General features: G+C 47.0%; 1 protein-coding gene across 2 annotated transcripts; it reads right to left on the reverse strand.

Moving 5' to 3' along the window:
• Positions 1–201: 201 nt before the first annotated feature.
• On the reverse strand, positions 202–15,905 carry perm1a (PPARGC1 and ESRR induced regulator, muscle 1a). 2 transcript variants are annotated; one of them, XM_078559233.1, is made up of 4 exons: positions 15,806–15,905; positions 12,895–14,217; positions 5,820–5,933; positions 202–1,061 (listed from the first exon to the last, which is right to left on the reverse strand). In XM_078559233.1, the coding sequence occupies exons 2-4, from the start codon at positions 14,207–14,209 to the stop codon at positions 964–966; spliced, it is 1,527 nt and encodes a 508-aa protein (XP_078415359.1). In that variant the 5' UTR covers positions 14,210–14,217; positions 15,806–15,905; the 3' UTR covers positions 202–963. The 2 variants fall into 2 exon arrangements, with proteins under 2 accessions (XP_078415359.1, XP_078415358.1); XM_078559232.1 differs by lacking the exon at positions 15,806–15,905 and adding an exon at positions 15,154–15,170.
• Between the last annotated feature and the right edge of the window lie 2,193 nt (positions 15,906–18,098).

Consider the following 18,098-nt stretch of genomic DNA (forward strand, 5'->3'; position numbering starts at 1 on the left):
CAGACCTGCTGAGCTTTTCTGGCTTTTTCTGTTTTTTAATTATAAAAAATTTCTAGTTCTCCCCCGGTGTCTTGGCCAATATTTATCCCTCAACCAACATTGGAAAAAGAAGACCGATTATCTGGTCATTGCTTTATTGGTATTTATGGGAGCTTGCTATGCACAACTTGGCTGCCATGTTTACTACATCATAACAGTGACTAGACTTCGAAATGTATTTTATTGGCCGTGAAGCACTTTGGGATGTTTTGAAGTCACAAAAGGCGCTATACAAATGCAAGTCTTTCTTTCTACCTTCTTTTGATATTGTTTTTTGCTCCCTGTCTCGATTTATCTCACCATACAATGAATGCCAAAGCCGTTTCACCAGTCCTACAAATACTCTTCTGCCTCGGGTAAACATGCTTGGCAAACTATGGACCGATTCATCATTTAGTACCTTTCTGCGCATGACAGGAATAGGTCTCCCAACAAAAGTGATCATTTACGTACACTGATAAAAGCCTGTCATGACCTCATTTGCAACACCTTTTTTCTTATCCATGGCATCTCACAGCCTCATATTAAACTGAGCAAGCGCAATAATGATAGGGGGAATTGACTGACTGGGGAAAAGCACTTGTGAATGTCACTGCCAAATTCTGTCGCATTTTGCCACATTTCCACTTCCAAATAAAAAACTTTGGTAGCCCCCAAAGCCAGACTTGTTTCTTGTCAGGCACGAAAGGGCAACTTTGCCTACTGGTGTAAAACAATTGGTAGCAAATGGTTTGCCGTGTTTTACATCATGGATACAAAAATTGGGAGAGGTGTGGAACAGGTTGCTTCATCACCAGCTGCTTTACATTATCGCGCAAGGTTACAGCCAAACATTTGGATTTTGTGTCATTGTTTGAAAGGGTTTAATTTTACAGTTTTCCGGATTGAATCCCTGAATACTCGTTCTTCTCAAGGGTCTTTTCGTTAGGGACCCTGGAGTGCCAAGAACTTTGAATTTTCTCGTTTTGCACGTGTCCTGAAGTATCTCACTGCAGAGATGGCGCTGATGTTCACCAGCAATGCTGTAAAAACACAAATGCACCAGCAAAAGATTAGTTTCCGGGAAGGATTAGCGGAGACACAATTTTCCATTTCTGCGTTCTTCCTCCCTTCCCCTCATGTGGCGTCATGCTAAGGTGCAGTTCCCTGGACTGGCAACTCCCATCTGCTACCTCAGCCAAGTTCCCTCTCTTCATGCGCAGTGGGCTATTGAGTTTCAAAGGGGGTGGGGTCATAGCTGAGCCTGATCCTGCCTCTGTCTGCAGCTACGTTTGCCAGTATGAATCACTGCTGCTGTTGGAATCTTGGCTGAGTCATCTTGTAACCTCCCACCCACCAAACCCAACTGCAGTCCTGCCTAGGGTCAACGAGCTCGGCACAGGTGAACTGAGTAAACCTGGCACTTTGCGGCCTCAACATTTAGCGTTTCATACTTGACAAGGCCAGAGACAACAATCCTGGAGAATGAGACCTGTGCCTCATTCTATCCATTGCCAGATATGACGGGTCTCAAATGTTACGTGGACTATGAACTGTAATGGCAGTAAATAGGCTCCAGGTCAATTAGTGGCTCAGGGAAGATGCTGTTGTTCAGGAATGTTAGGCTGTGGATTAGCAGTGACTTCTAAATCGACTCCACCACAGCTTCAATGAAAACCTTTATCGCCAAGCACAGGAGAATATCTATACGCTTCTATTGGGCATCTGAACCTTCAATAAGATTGTAGCCATTTCTGGGTGTCCATTGACAGGAATATGTTAAGGGCAGAATTTTTAGGTCGGTGTTCATGGCCTGATCGGATGCGAAATCGTGTGGGGTGACGTCGGGCGAGTGTCCCAACATCATCCCGGACGGGCGCAATATTTTGGTTGACGGGCGGGCACAAAAGTGGGAAGCGCGCCCGTTGACAATTAAGAGGCCAATTAGTGCAATTAGAGTTGTAATTGTGTCTGATTTTCCGTGGTCCGTCCAACCTTGCAGTTGGCGGACGGGCGAATCGGCTAGGCGGACTTTGCATTTTTCATGAAACCTCATCCAAGGGCGGGATGAGGTTTCCGTTATTAATAAAAAAAAAGGCATGGGCAGAATTTTCATCACGTATATGTTCAGGTGACTGATTGTGATGCGTGGACATTTTTTTTCCCAGATTTTTTAAGAGCTTTATTTATTGGTCTTAAAGTCTTCAGCTCCCTCAGGCAGCTCTCTGCCTTCTGGGGGCTTTCATCCAGCACTAGCTTACGTGCTTACGCCAGCGCCCACCCTCCTCCAGACTGGGTAAGAGATGGGTCTTTTTAATCCCCCCCCTGGAGGGCAGGTTTTGCAACAAGTTTGTTGTAGTTTCATGGTCACCCCCATTACTGATACTAACTTTTTACAAGATTTAATTTATTAGATTGAACGACAATTCTCCGGGCTGCTGTGTCAGGATTTGGTCTCAAGTCGCCAGATCATTAGTCCAGGCCTCTGGATTACTAGTCCAGCAGCATAGCCTCTTTCTACCTTACTCCTGTAACGTTTAGCAGGTGATTTGCTGAATGGAAGCCGTGTTCTAGTCTTGGTCCTCCTGGCTGTAACCCCCAGCTTTGACGTTTCTCCCGATTACAGCCCATTCCTGCTAAAGCGATCTTCTGTTGTGAACCATTCTCCACCCGGGCCACTGTTGCCTCCCCCAATCCACAGAATGCAGCTACCGCCTCCATTTTTGGAACTACTTGCTTCCCATACACCCTGTGGTGGTGGAGTGTTACAGCTCACTCAGGGAGTCCCAAGTTGCTATAGCAACATGCACTTTTAGATGCATATTGTAGTCTGGAGCGATGGATAGTGATGGTAAAAGCCCCAACTTTCTAGCCATCACATGGCTGACCAGAAATCTTTCCTACTCTTTACTGCCTGTCATTGGTGTGTGTTGAAAGGATTTGCAGGTGATACGCAACCTGCTTGGCCATGTCACGAGCACATCTTCCTTGGCCATCAAGTCCTGAGTGGGACTCAAACCCAGAGCTACTGCTTCAGAAGCAGGAATGCTACCCACTGCCCACAAGTCCTCCCCCTACATTGTGTAGACAGTGGCAATTAGATTTTTTAGCCCTTAGAAGGCCAGAGCAGGTAAACGCAGTTTTATCTTAGCAATGGCCAGCTTTCCATGACTGGACGGACCACCCGGCATCAGTCTAGACATCGGAAACAACTATGGCAAATCCTGCAAAGTCCTCCTTAACAACATCTGGGGGCTTGTGCCAAAATTGAGAGAGCTGTCTCACAGATTAGTCAAGCAACAGCCTGACATAGCCATACTGATGGAATCATATTTTACAGATAATGTCCCCAGACTCCGCCATCACCAACCCTGGGTATGTCCAGTTCCACCAGCAGGATAGAACCAACAGAGGCGGCGGCACAGTGGTATACGGTCGGGAGGGAGTTGCTCTGGGAGTCCTCAACATCAACTCCAGACCCCATGAAGTCTCATGGCATCAGGTCAAACATGGGCAAAGAAACCTCCTGCTGATTACCACCTACCACCCTCCCTCAGCTGATGAATCAATGCTTCTCCATGTTGAACACCACTTGGAGGAAGCACTGTGGGAGGCAAGGGCGCAGAATGTACTCTGGTTGGGGGGACTTGAATGTCCATCATCAAGGGTGGCTCAGTAGCAGCACTGCAGACTGAGCCGGCTGAGTCCCAGCTGCTAGACTGGGTCTGTGGCAGGAGATGAAGAACCAACAAGAGGGAAAAACGTACTTGACCTCATCCTCGCCAACCTGCCTGCCGCAGAGCTAAGTGATCCCACAGCCAATGGATCAGACCTAAGCTCTGCAGTCCTGCCATCTCCAGTCGTGAATGGTGGTGGACAATTAAACAACTCACTGGAGGAGGAGGCTCCACAAATATCCCCATCCTCAATGATGGGGGAGCCCAGTACATCAGTGCAAAAGATAAGGCTGATGCAATTGCCACAATCTTCAGCCAGAAGTGCCGAGCGGATGATCCACCTCGGCTCCTCTGGAGGTCACCAGCATCACAGATGCCAGTCTTCAGCCAATTCAATTCAATCCACGTGATATGAAGAAACGGCTGAAGGCACTGGATAGTGCAAAGGCTATGGGCCCCGACAATATTCCGGCAATAGTATTGAAGACTTGGTCCCCCTCCACCCCCCCCAGCCAAGCTGTTCCAGTACAGCTACAACACTGGCATCTATCCGGCTATGTGGAAAATTTCACAGGTATGTCCTGTACACAATAAGCAGGACAAATCCAACCCAGCCAATTACTCTCGATCATCAGTAAAGTGATGGAAGGGGTCATCAACAGTGCTATCAAATGGCACTTGCTTAGTAATAACTGATGCTCAGTTTGGGTTCTGCCAGGGCCACTCAGCTCCTGACCTCATTACAGCCTTGGTTCAAACATGGGCAAAACAGCAGGGGTGAGGTGAGAGTGACTGCCCATAACATCATGGCAGCATTTGATCGAATGTGGCATCAAGGAGCTCTAGCAAAACTGGAATCAATGGAAATTGGCAGAAAATTCTTCACTGGTTGGTTTATACCTAGCACAAAGGAAGATGATTGTGGTTGTTGGAGGTCAGTCATCTCAGCTCCAGGACATCACTGCAGGAGTTCCTCAGGATAGTGTCCTCGGCCCAACCATCTTTAGTTGCTTCATCAATGATCTTCCTTCCACCGTAAGGTCAGAAGTGGGGATGTTCGCTGATGATTGCACAATGTTCAGCACCTTTCACGACTCCTCAGATACTGAAGCAGTCCATGTTCAAATGCGACAAGGCCTGGACAATATCCAGGCTTGGTCTGACAAGTGGAAAGTAACATTCGCGCCACATAAGTACCAGGCGATGACCATCTCCAACAAGAGAGAATCCAACCATCACCCCTTGACACTCAACGGCATAATCATCTCTGAATTCCCCACTATCAGCATCCTGGGAGTTACCATTAACCAGAAACTGAACTGCCATAAAAATACTGTGGCCACAAGAGCAGGTCAGAGACTAGGAATCCTGCGACAAGTAACTCACCTCCTGACTCCCCAAAGCCTGTCCACAATCTACAAGGCACAAGTCAGGAGTGTGATGGAATACTCTCCACTTGCCTGGATGAGTGCAGCTCCCACAACACTCAAGAAGCTTGACACCATCCAGGACAAAGCAGCCACTTGATTGACACCCCTTCCATAAATATTCACTCCCTTCACCACCGATGCACAGTAGCAGCAGTGTGTACCATCTACAAGATGCACTGCAGCAACTCACCAAGGCTTCTTAAGCAGCACCTTTCAAACCCACAGCCACTAACATCTAGAAGGGCAAGGGCAGCTGATACATGGGAACACCACCACCTGGACGTTCCCCTCCAAGTCACTCACCATCCTGACTTTTAAATATATCGCCGTGCCTTCACTGTCGCTGGGTTAAAATCCTGGAACGCCCTCCCTAACAGCACGGTGGGTGTACCTACACCACAGGGCCTGCAGCGGTCCAAGAAGGCAGCTCACTACCACCTTTTCAAGGGCAACTAGGGTAGGCAATAAATGCTGGCCCAGCCAGCGAAGCCCACATCCCATGAATGAATAATATAAAATGTCTACACACCCATTAGGAAAGAGCTATGGAGATGCAAAGATTTTGTTCATTATATCGGCTGTGTTATGGTATAACATTCCTGTCTAAAAAAAACCCTGCACCCACTTAACTTGAATGGCATTGGGGATATTCCCTCCTTTTCCAAACATGTACCTGCGCCACTTTAATACTCACCAGCTTTCCACATATCCGACTGGGAAGTTGCAGACTTCATTGCCCAGGATGCACAAGCAAAGCAGAATAAACATAAATCTTTCTGAGTGCAGGAAAGGCAGGAGCGTCTTCTCCCTAGGCATAAAAAAAAAATCATGAATCATTATATTTAATTACAATTTAAAATTATAATTAGATAATATTTTTAATACTGAATAATCAAGTTTAGAATTATTCTTCACACAGCGACCAGCAATTGCAATAGTTAGTGGAGACAGAGACCGACAAATCATTGACCAAGCAGTATATTTTGAGAGGACAACAGTGGGATGGATGGGCTGAATGACCTTCCACACCCATATTTAGCTTGTGAGGTGACATACTCATAAATGTTGGATTTGAAACCATGGCGAGGTCAGAACCTGCCAGCCCTACTACAGGATGCTGATGGCTTCCACCTCCGACAGAAATCCTGATAGACAAATAATCCCAAGTAGAGAGATCGTTAAATCGCAGGCTGACTGAATAGTGGCCTGTTTGTACACATTCTGGTTTAATTTTCTCTGGCAGTGCATCAATTAATAGTTTGGTGAAACATTTCCTTTTTGCACTACGGCAGTAAACTTGTTAAACCATATATCCTGATGATTGCAATCAAATACCATTCAGCCAGATTGCACAGGAATCAGTTAGCAGAGGAAATTCAACCCTCCAGTGTCTACATTTTTCTTGAGTAACCACGAGACACAAAACACAAAGTGTTCATGGTGGCGAATAGTGAATATATCCCAAGTTCTCGGAGCTGCTTTTTTTTGATTGCAGCATCTGTTGGCTTTACTCATGTCATTGGGCAGTCAAGGGCAAAAGCAGAATCGGACTGAGATGCGATGACTCCCTGGGCCAAACAGCCTGCCAACGCTCACTGTGAAGCATAGGCACAAGTGGAGAACTCAGGCTTCAGGGAGAGTCAGTGGCTTCGCAGGAAGGGAGCAGAGAATGGGAGGGAGGAATGGTTTAAAGAAATCTTCTTCGGTTCTCTGCCTGACGGCAGGTCCCCGGTGATTATTTGCCAAACTACGGCAAGGTGCCTTGATTTATTTACTACGGGTAGCGTGAGGAGGCAGGTCCTTTTCTTTATTCATTATTTCACGGGATGTGGGCACCACTGGCAAGGCCAGCATTTGTTGCCCATCTTTAATTGCCCTTGAACTGAGTGGCTTGCCCAACCATTTTAGGGGCAGTTAAGAGTCAATCACATTGCTGCTGGTCTGGAGTCACATGTAGGCCAGGCTGGATAAAGATGGCAGATTTCCTTCCCCTTAATGAGCCAGATGGGTTTTTTAACGACAATCGCTTTGTGGTCACCATTATTGAGGCTAGCTTTCCAATTCGAGATTATTACTTGAATTCAAACTCCACCAGCTGCGATGGTGGGATTTGAAACCTTGTCCCTAGAACCCTACTCCAGTGATAATACCACCATGCCACCATCCACCACCCCCCAACCACCACCCCCACCTCACCCCCACCCCCACCACCCCCACCCACCACCCACCACCCCCACCCAACACCCCCACCCCCACCCCCCAACCACCACCCCCACCCACCACTCCCACCCCTACCTCCACCCCACAACAACCACCCACACCCACCACCCCCATCCCCACCCACCACCACCACCCCCACCCCCACCCCCCAACCACCACCCCCACCCACCACTCCCACCCCTACCTCCACCCCACAACAACCACCCCCACCCACCACCCCCATCCCCACCCCCACCCCCACCCACCACCCCCATCCCCACCCCCACCCCCACCCACCAACCCCACCCCACTCCACCCCCACCCCCACCCCCAAGTCTACCTCAGCTGGAATGGGGATTAAACCCGGTGCTGTTGGTGTTAATCTGATCCACAGGTGAGCAAACAGAGCCAACCAGCCCCCTTTTAAAGAAATAATAATCTCATAACAAGAAGATCTACCTGTTCATATCCCTGGATCTGTAAGATCCCAAAGCACTGTGATGAGGAGCAGGACATTTCTCCACATCCCTTGGCCCACACCTGCACCCCACCCACCCCCCATCCAACCACCCACCCCGATTAAAAATGATTAACTGATCACCAATCTCATCTCTTAGTTTTGGGATCTTACGATGCCACATTTTCCTAAAATGCCAACAGTAACTATAATTTAAAAACAGTTAATTGGTTATGAAGATCTTAGGGAGGAACAGAGGATGGGAAAGGTGTTATATAAATGTACCAACAACAATGCACATTTATATGGCGCCTTTAATGTGATCAAACGTTCCGAAGAGACGCACAGAATTGCAATCATTGAGGCCACATAAGGAGTTATTAGGACAGGTGATGAACACCTTGCTCTGAGGTAGGATTTAAGGAGTAACTTAAAGGAGGAGAGAGAGGTGGAGAAGTTTATGGGCAGAATTCCTTAGCTTAGGGCCCAAGCAGCTCAAGGCAGGACAATCCAGTGGGGAAGAGACCACAGCCCAAATCCTTCTGGAATGTTCCTTTTCAAAGATGGTCTGCAAAGGGATACAGTGGTTTCTGTTGAGGTTCATCCCGAGCAGCTCCATGATACAGGACTCTGTGCTCCTCGGGCTGTTCCCGGGGACAAACATCAACTGCTGCTGGAGGACCAGCTGCTCAGAGAAATATGCTGCTTAGTCTGCCCGAAACTTGTGGGTCTTTAAGTTTCAGGATTAGTTAATGACAGACTGGCACAGTCCAAGGCCCAGGACCACATGCTGAGGGACGCATTGAAGATTGGGGCAGCTTCTGCAAAGGTGCAATGGGGAAAGGCCACAGTCTAGCCATAGTACATAGAGGGGATGGAAACCGTCTAAAACCCCTCGAGCTGCGTGTCTGACATTAAATATATTGTATGTTGTAAACTTAAGCTGTAATTATAGTCGTATACCATATTGAAAGAAACTAGTCTCTATTGTACTTCATGTAATGTCAAAGTTACTATTACAAATTTTATGAATAAGGTATATTTTTGGAATAAAACAAAAATGTTGGAAGGAGGAAAATAGGAGATATGCAGGAGGCCAGAGCTGTTCTTTCTTTAAACCAGCAGTCTGGATAATTGTCTTCAGTTAGCACAATAGTCCTGAAGAGAAGCTGTGCTGTCAGGTCTAACACAGCCCAAGATGTAGGCCGGGTACATGTATGAATGCATTCCTGCACCGGTAAGTCATATCAATTAAGATTTAGGGTTAGCCTATCCCTAGACAGGATATAATCATCTGACAGTTCAAAGCTCAGCTACTGACAGCATTTCACCCTCTCTAATTAACCTTAGCAAATGAATTGATGCATCTGAGAGATGGCATTTTCTCACTGATACAGTTTCAATATTAATTTCTTTGATTCTATCTCTTTGACATGGCAGCTCACATTGAATTCATTAGTGAAGACAATGGGCTTTGTATTTCAGGGTGGTTTGAACTCCACTCGATTACCATGGGGTGTCTCCCTGTTAAGCTGCACAGGTGCAGGCAGCTCACCTGGTCACAGCTGGCATGTGCCCCCCCACCCAGTGCTCACACTGTTGTAATTTGCTTTTAAGCCATGTCAGCATGACATCACGGGATGTCATGTGATCCAGTCTTAGTTTCACTTTTACTTTGAGCAGAGCACACACACACCTCTGATGCCTTCAACATTTACCCCTATGTATAACTCATGTCCCTAGTCTTAATAAATGAACCCACTATGTATTTACTCAATCTCTTATGAGTGATTGGTATCTTGTGTCTTGTACAATAAATAAGCCCAGGATATTATATACAGACACACACGATACCTCCTTTGGACACAAACATAATCAGAGGTCCGCCTGGTCTCTAGTGTTGGCATGATTCAGTTCTTAGCGTTCGCATCTCTGAGTCAGAACATTGTGGGTTCCACGCTAGTGGGTTTAGAGCTCAGGGTTCAGCGATTGCTGCATTACTAGAGGGGAAAGCTCTTCAACATCACGGGCTAATTCTGGTGGTTCAAATGGTTGGTTGAGGTCCCTGTACCAGTTGCAATTGCATATTAATAATGTTGAGGCAAAATACTGACACACAACGCAACAGTCACTTCCAGTGTTTGGTAACATAATAGTTACGTTACAGGATTAGTAATCTAGGAGGCCTGGACTAACGATCCAATGGTATAAATTCAACACCCTACTGCAGCTGGGGGTTTTAAATTCAGTTAATAAATAAATATGGAGTTAAAAAACAGCTGGCGTCAGCAATGGTCACATAGATACCCCAGATTGTTGTAAAACCTTATCTGGTTTACTCACTTAGAACCATAGAAAAGTTAAAGCACAGAAAGAGGCCATTCAGCCCATTGTGCCTGTGCTGGCTGAAAAAGAAAAAGAAGCCAGCCGCTCATTTTAATCCCACCTTCTAGCACCTGGTCTGTAGCCTTGCAGGTTACAGCGCTTCAGGTGTAGATCCAGGTGCCTTTTGAATGAGTCGAGGGTTTCTGCCTCCACCACCAAAACAGGCTGCGAATTCCAGACACCCACCACCCTCTGGGTGAAGAAGTTTTCCCTCATGTCCCCCTCTAATCCTTCTACCAATCACCTTATAAATGTGCCCCCTTTAGGGGAGGAAATCTGCCATCTTTACCTGGTCTGGCCTGTGTGTGACTCCAGACCCACAGCAATGTGGTTGACATACTGTCCCCTGAAATGGCCTAGGAAGCCACTCAGTTCAGGGCAGTTAGGGACAGGGAATAAAAACTGACCTTGCCAGTCGTGTCAGCCATGGGTCAATTGGTGGCACTGTTGGATATTTTGTCTTTTAGATGAGGTGTTAAACCAAGCCACCATCTGCCCTCTTGGTGGGCATGAAAGATCCGATGGCGCCATTTTGAAGAAGAGCAGGGGAGTGCTCCCCGGCGGCCTGGCCAATATTTATCCCTCGATCAGTACCATTACCACAGTGCTGTCTGTGAGAGCTTGCTGTGTGCAAATTGGCTGCTGTGTGTTTCTTACATCACAACAGTGACAACACTTCAAAAGTGCTTTATTGGCTGGAATGTGCCCTGTGACATCCTGAGATTGTGAAAGGCGCTATATAAATGCAAGTTCTTTATTTTTTCCTTCCTTTCTTGACAATTTTGCAAAGTGGGAAAAGCCTTTGGCGACCTGGCCAACATTCCTCCCTCAGCCGAATGAAAAGAAATACGGATCATTTACCTTCTACTTGTTTACGGGATGTTACTGGTTCAGGCTGGCTACTGGGTTTTAATGAAATAAAAAAAGTCAGTGTAAAAGTAGTTAAAATGTGTGAAGCGCTTTGAGATGATAAATAAATCTAGAAGCTGTTTTGGCCAATTTTTACACGCTGGGGTTTTGGCTCTGTGCAATTGTGTAAAACTGGTAGAAAGATCTGCACTTTTCAGATCCACGCCTCTCCCAGTTCCATTAAAGAGATTTAAAATGGGAGGTCAACTCACCATCACCTGATATATACTATTCACACAAAGTCAGGAGCTACCCCCTCTCAGTTTCATATCACTAAACAAGCTGCCTTCAGGTGTGATCTCCAGTCAGTGAAAACCCTTTCTTAATGCTGGACCTACCTGCAAAATGGGCAGCAGGCAAAATCAAGCTGAATAACTCTTTTTCCACCCCCCCACTCCCGAGTTAGTTTTTTTATATATAGAGGAACAAAGTGTAGGACAGATAGATTGGGTCCAAAAAAAAAACCGAATTATAACTTTAAAAAAAGGCATTGGGAGATGGGAAAGAATAGCAAGGTGAAGAAAATGGGTGAGCACAATGGAAGAACCAAAAAGCACTGCCCTCCTTTATATGGAGCAGGACTCCCAACAGGTGAGACTCAGCTTACACTGCACATATTGGTCTGATCCCAGCTAACTTTGCCATTAAAGGCTATTCCTGACATTTAGGCAAGTTTTAGATTTTTCCAGTGTCTCAGTGTGTGAACTAAGACTAACAAATTTACCTGGCCCAGTGCCACAGTCATTTGTCTGATCTACCGATATTCTGAAGGTTAAATTTAGCAATAGGGATTAAATATAATGTGGTGTCATTGAATTGAAGTTGATAGATTATCTTTTACCTCTTCAACTACTGAATAATCAGTTAAAGCCTACTTTACAGGTAGTTAAAATAAACTTCCTACAAGTAGTCATTTGGTAGTACAGAACTTTGAGTATTACTGAAAAAAAAGACATTCTGTCAAAGCTTTCCATCTTTCAATCATTAGGACAGATTCATAAGAATGCCAATTGTAAAGGGAACAACAATTTATACTGCATGAGAAGAGAGTGCTGATTGGTTGACAAGTGCACTCTGACTGGTAGAGGCATTGACATGGAGAATGAACCATGAACCTTGGGGAACAGCCATTCCCCAGTTCCTTCTCCAGGGCAATGCCTTGACCAGTTAGAGTCGACCTGCCTGGTTTGAATTTAAACAAAGGCTTGGCAGTTAACTGTTCCTTGGTGCATTCTCCATGGCAATTCCTCTGCCAATCAGAGTCCACTTGCCAACCAACTAGCACTCTCGTCTCATGTGGTATAAATTATTGTTCCATTTGCAGTCGGAATTCTTGCAATTCTGTCCTGATGAGTGCAAGATGCAAAATTTCACCAGCATGGTCTCTTTTCGGCAATACACAAAATCCCTACAATTTTTTATAGCTTAACACTAGTTGAGTAAGTTCTGGGGAAGTACATTACACTAGTCGGTATAAAAGGTTCAAGAGGCAGGCAGTTAGGCATATTTCTGAGAAGGATTGAGAATTAAGGCGGAAAGATATAAGGAGAAACGTGGCACTGACCTATAAAGTGGGTGCAGATGAGCTGGGCCTAACAATGCTGTTGCTGAACATTCCTATGCTTGTTAAAGCACACTGCAATGCTCAATGTAACTGTTAGTGAAGACGAACAAGCAGCAATCTTTAACAACATGTGTAGCACTTGCTTCAAATCCAGCCTCTTACCAGACAGTTATACTTGTTTGCTCCACTGGTCAAATTAACTTCTAAGCAATGACCTGCACACCAGCACTGATTAGTATTCATTCAATAAGCTACCTCTCTGTATGGCGCTTTCCATCATAGTCTGACTTCCATCACCTTCCGAATATTTCACTAATGCATTATTTAGCGAACCAAGGTCAGAACTGCCATCAACCTTTGTGCTTTCAGATGTGTTCGAATTCTTGGCAGACACCATTGCTGTTTGCCCTTGCTTTGTTGGATGTAAGTATTTCCGTACCAAGGACTGAATCACGGTCAATAAATTAATTTTCCTGGGATCACAGCCCCCTCGCCTCACACGCTTGAACACAGAAGGCACACGCAAGAAAAATAAATCATCTTCACCCTCTTCCGCCCCGAAATCCTCATAAAAATATTCATAACTTTCGGGGACCGTGATGGAATAATCTTCCTCGCCTTTCCCTTCTGCTGCTGGCATTAATTCCAAGTGAGGTGAACATTCCGTGCTTATTGGAAACTGGTTGACATCTGATACAGTGACTGAGGTCTGTCTGTCCGTATCCTCCTCAAACGTGCTTTGACTTTGACTGTCACGGTGACCAGCAGTTCGTCTGGCCTTGCTGTGCTGGCCTTGAACCCGTGTGCCTCCCCACAATTCTGGGAGGGCCTGGGGATCTTTTCCGGGCACTTGAGTGTCTTGCGTGCATCCAAATCCAGCATCGAGATGGTCACCTTTGGCCATCTCTATATGGTTTTTATAACAGTCACTGTCAAGGACATTTTCTGCATAGCTCTCCATGTCCCATGTGATGTTGGGTTGAGTACAGGCATTCACATCATGAGGCTGGTTTACTGTGGTAGGAGCAATGGAATTAGTTTGATGTGTAGAGCGCAAGGATTCGGTAGTAGAAATGAGAAGACACTGCTGGCTTCTGGAACTATGAGGTTCCTCACCAGAAATTAAGAAGCATTGCTGGCTTCTGGATGTATTGCCACTTGACATCATTTGAGTCGTGGCCATAAGAAACTGATTTACAAGTTCTAGTTCAAAATCTTCTTCACTGGCAGACAAGACTTCCTCAGAGGTGTAGAGCGCGCGGTTATTTTCCTGAGGAAAGGGCCCATCTAAAGCAGGTTTGGCTCTGTTTTGAAACATTGCCACTCCCAGTTCCTTGTCTAATCTCTTTGCAGAAGGTGTGTTTTCAGGGGACTGGTGGCATTTGCTAATATTCATCCTCTTGCTCCGTTTGTGGTGAGAGCGTAAGATCTTCTCAGAATCATCACTGAGATCAGAATCTTCAGAGGTAACCAGGGCAGGTTTCAGGATGCATTTGCACTCCTCAGGCACGCTGTCAAACAACGGCCAATCTCTCTCGCACTGGCGGAAGCTGTAACCAAAATCATCCATATCTGAAACTACAGAGGGTTGGCAATTTAGCAAAGGAAAGATGTACAGTTGCAAGGTTTAAAGAGCTGGAGTTAGTTTTGTGTTTGCATGTGCATGAATGGCTAAAGGTCCATTTATACTGCAGCTTTAGGGTCAGGCCAAGAGAATGGCCTAGGTACTGGATTATAAATCTTCTGCTCTTTTGGACAGAAGGAGGTGCCAAAGGGTCCAATGTGGCACGTGCACACCCAGTCAGCACCGGGAATGCGCCCATGCCATATTGGTTAAGGCACATTTCAGTCATCAAGACGTTAGACCCATTGCCTATTCAAATGGGTGTCCTAACACTGGTATCAAACCCTTTACCAAACTGGGTGCAGATTGAGAGCATGATGGGGATGGGCAATAAATGCTGGCCCAGCCAGTGAAGCCCACATCCCTTGAATGAATAAAAAAAGAGATGTGGGCTTTCTCAAGGTGTGCAAGCAAGCAAACTAACCATTCTTGAAGGGATTGGTGTAAGCTGCCGCTCATCCTTGGCTCCACATTAAAATGAGCATTGGTGGGAACCCACTCTCCCGAACCCCTGGCATGCTTCTTACCGTCTCACCCCACACCTGGATTTGTCCGCTGCCCTCGGACCTTTCCCCCCCTCCCCTGCAACCGGCGAGCAGGAATGCAGCAAGCGAAAGCCTTCAATGGCCCCCGTGCACCCATTGTGAAATGTCACCATTACTGTTTCCCATCGTATTGTGGACTCAAACATCCAGCGCACCTGCGGACTTACTGAAATCAACACTAAGGTGACTTAATAGCGAAAGGTTCCTGCTTGTGCACTTCATGAAGCTTTGTTCACTCGAAATGTGTATTATGAAATCGCACACACAAAGCCAGCAATTGCCCAAAATGCCTTGCTATCAAACAGGGCTGCTCCCAGTATTACAATGCAGCTGGTCACACCTTACCTGCCATAACTGAAGGGATCTCTTCACTAACAGTTAATGGACATTGGCGTCAATGGGCAATGTCCCTATATTTAGTCTACCACGGCACATTGTTAGCTGTTCGACTGCCCTCGTGTGCCCACAACGTTCACAATTTCCTCTTTTAAAATGAGACCTACTCATGAGGAAACTGCTGGCTGCCTGGCTCCTGCTGGACTCCCCGATGTGAAAACCTGACTCCAATTGGGGTCCTGGCCCAAAGTGAGATAGCAGCGCTCCACGGATAAAAAATAAAACTCTCCCAGACGCTTGGCAGCCATTACATCCTGCTGGGTTCGAAACCCAGAGTCCACAAACAATTAATACAATTTTCCAGTTTAGACCCTGAGTGACCCCTGCAAATGCCCTTGTGGGATATTACAGAGCGAGGGCAGTGGGTTATCTGGGCCCCACTGTCTCGCTAAGTGCGCTAAAAATACATCAGGATTGCGTCTATCTGAGGAATAGTTGATATCTGTACCTCATACCTGCATCAGGCTGTGAGTACAATTCAAACCACCACCCACTTCTGAAATATTTTAGCAAATAAGATAAGGCTCCTTCTAATGTTGCTGCTGTATTATCAAATAACATTGGCATTGTACCTCTATGTTTTAATAGAAAAACTACTCACCTTGAGTCCTGCTCCAAGCACACGATGCAAAGGACAGTGCACTGAGCTCCCACAGTTATGCACTGTCCCAGGGTTTGACCTTTGCTGGGACACACTGTCCTTTAGTAACTGTTCTATGGGATGATTATAAATAGACCTGACTGCCATCACATGGACTGCGTTTGGCTTTCGTTCCTCCAGTATGATAGTCAGCAGTGTTACAACATTACAGTCCACTAATAGAATCACACAGTAACCCAATCGTCAACGTGGTTCTAGGTTGATCCGGGAATATTCAAGCTGGGTTTCTGGATTTTAAAGGGCCTGGGGAGATTTTGGGGGGGCAGGGCGGGTAGGTCCTTGAGGTTGTTGGATCATCGAATCAACAAAACCTACTACACAGAAGGAGGCCATTCAGCCCATCGTACCAGCACTGGCTCTTTGAATCAGCAGTTGTAGCCCTATTGCCCTGATTGTTATCCATAACCCTGTAAATTTCTCATCTTTAACTCCCGATTTATACAATCAGCTTCCACCACCTTTTCGGGTCGCGTGTTCTAGATCCCGCTTACTCTCCAAGGGGAATATTTCTCCTCATCTCCCCTCTAGATCTTTTGCCAATGGTTTTAAATCTCCATCCTCTGGTTATCGTTCCACTCACGACAAGGAATGATTTTCCTCCGATCAAAACTTCTGAGCATCTTTGAAATCCTTATTCGGTCACCGCATAACCTCCTCTGAGCCGAGGACAGCAGTCCGAACTTTTCCAAGTTCTCCTCATAACGGAAGTCCCTCATCCCAGATAAACCTCCCCTGTACCCTCTCTAAAGCCTTTACAGCTTCCCTGAAGTGTAATGCCCAGGATTGTCCACAATAACGCGTCCGTGCGCAAAATGACGCACGGTGATGTCGGGCGAGTGTCCCGATGTCACCGCGCGCCATCGCGATATTTCCCTGGGCGGAGGCGCGATGATGTCCGACGCGCGCCCGCCATTAATTAACGGGCCGCTTAAGGCCCTTTAGTCTCCAATCGACGCCGATATTTTGCCGCCCGTGCGATCTTCGGGTCGGCGCAACGGGCAGGCGGGTAGGAGACGTTTGTATTAACCTCATCCACGGGCGGGATAAGAGGGCTCAGTGGGGTCGTGAATCTGCTCTGTGAAGTATTTATTATTGAAAGTTTTTCAAAGTTGCCTGTCTGATCTGCAGTGCTTCAGAGCACATCCCAGCTGCTTTTTCCAGACTCTTAACCTTCAGGTCAGCTCTCTGCAGTGAGGAATCTTCTCCGGGCCTGCAGGTTTCAGGAAGCCTTCCCTTAGTCCCTTAGCCTGGGAATGGGAGCTGATCTGTCCACTGGAGGCAGTTCCTCGGAGGGGGGAGGGAGGGCGAGGAGGCCAGGAGTGCACATTCAGCCTCCAGGGGAGCCACCTTTGGGAGGACAGGCGCGACCACAAGGGGTGCAGGGCCAAGAGATAGTCCAAGGCAGAACAGGCCACAGAAGATGCCACTATCCTGCTGCCAGGGTTTACAGGCAGCGAAGCAGCTACCTCAATATGACTGAGGTGCAGTGCCGAAGGAGGCTCCGACTGTCAAGGGAGACAGTCAACTATATCTGTCAGATGATTAGCCCTGAGATCTCCCCTAACTGTGTGGGTGGACACCCCATGCCAGTGGCTCTGAAGGTCACAGCTGTCCTCAACTTCTATGCCTCTGGCTCCTTCCAGTGGTCGGTGGGTGATCTTTGCGGTGTCTCCCAATCAGCTGTCCACACTTGTGTCAAGCAGGTTACAGACGCTCTGTTCAGACAGGCATTGACCTTTATCCACTTCCGCTGGGACCAGGCAAGCCAGACACAGCAAACCAGAGGCTCTGTGGCCATTGCTGGATTCCCCCGTGTCTAGGGTGCTATAGACTGTACACATGTGGCCATCAAGGCACCAGTGGGTGAGCCCGGTGCCTTCGTCAACAGGAAGGGCTTCCACTCCATGAACGTGCAGATAGTGTGTGATCACAGGATGCTGATTCTACAAGTCTGTGCAAGGTACCCAGGCAGCTCCCACGACGCCTACATCCTCAGACACTCCCAGGTGCCGAGGCTCTTCAGTTCTCCAGCCCGGCTGGATGGATGGCTGCTGGGTGACAAGGGCTATCCCCTCAGAAGGTGGCTCATGACGCCTCTCCACCATCCAAGAACAGAAGCTGAGCAGCGGTACAATAGGAGCCACGGCACCACAAGGGCTGTGGTGGAGAGAACCATCGGTCTTCTCAAGATGCGTTTCCGATGCCTGGACCGCTCAGGGGGCGCACTCCAGTA

This window comes from Cetorhinus maximus, chromosome 15, assembly GCF_964194155.1.
Source record: "Cetorhinus maximus chromosome 15, sCetMax3.hap1.1, whole genome shotgun sequence".
Lineage (NCBI taxonomy): Eukaryota > Metazoa > Chordata > Chondrichthyes > Lamniformes > Cetorhinidae > Cetorhinus > Cetorhinus maximus.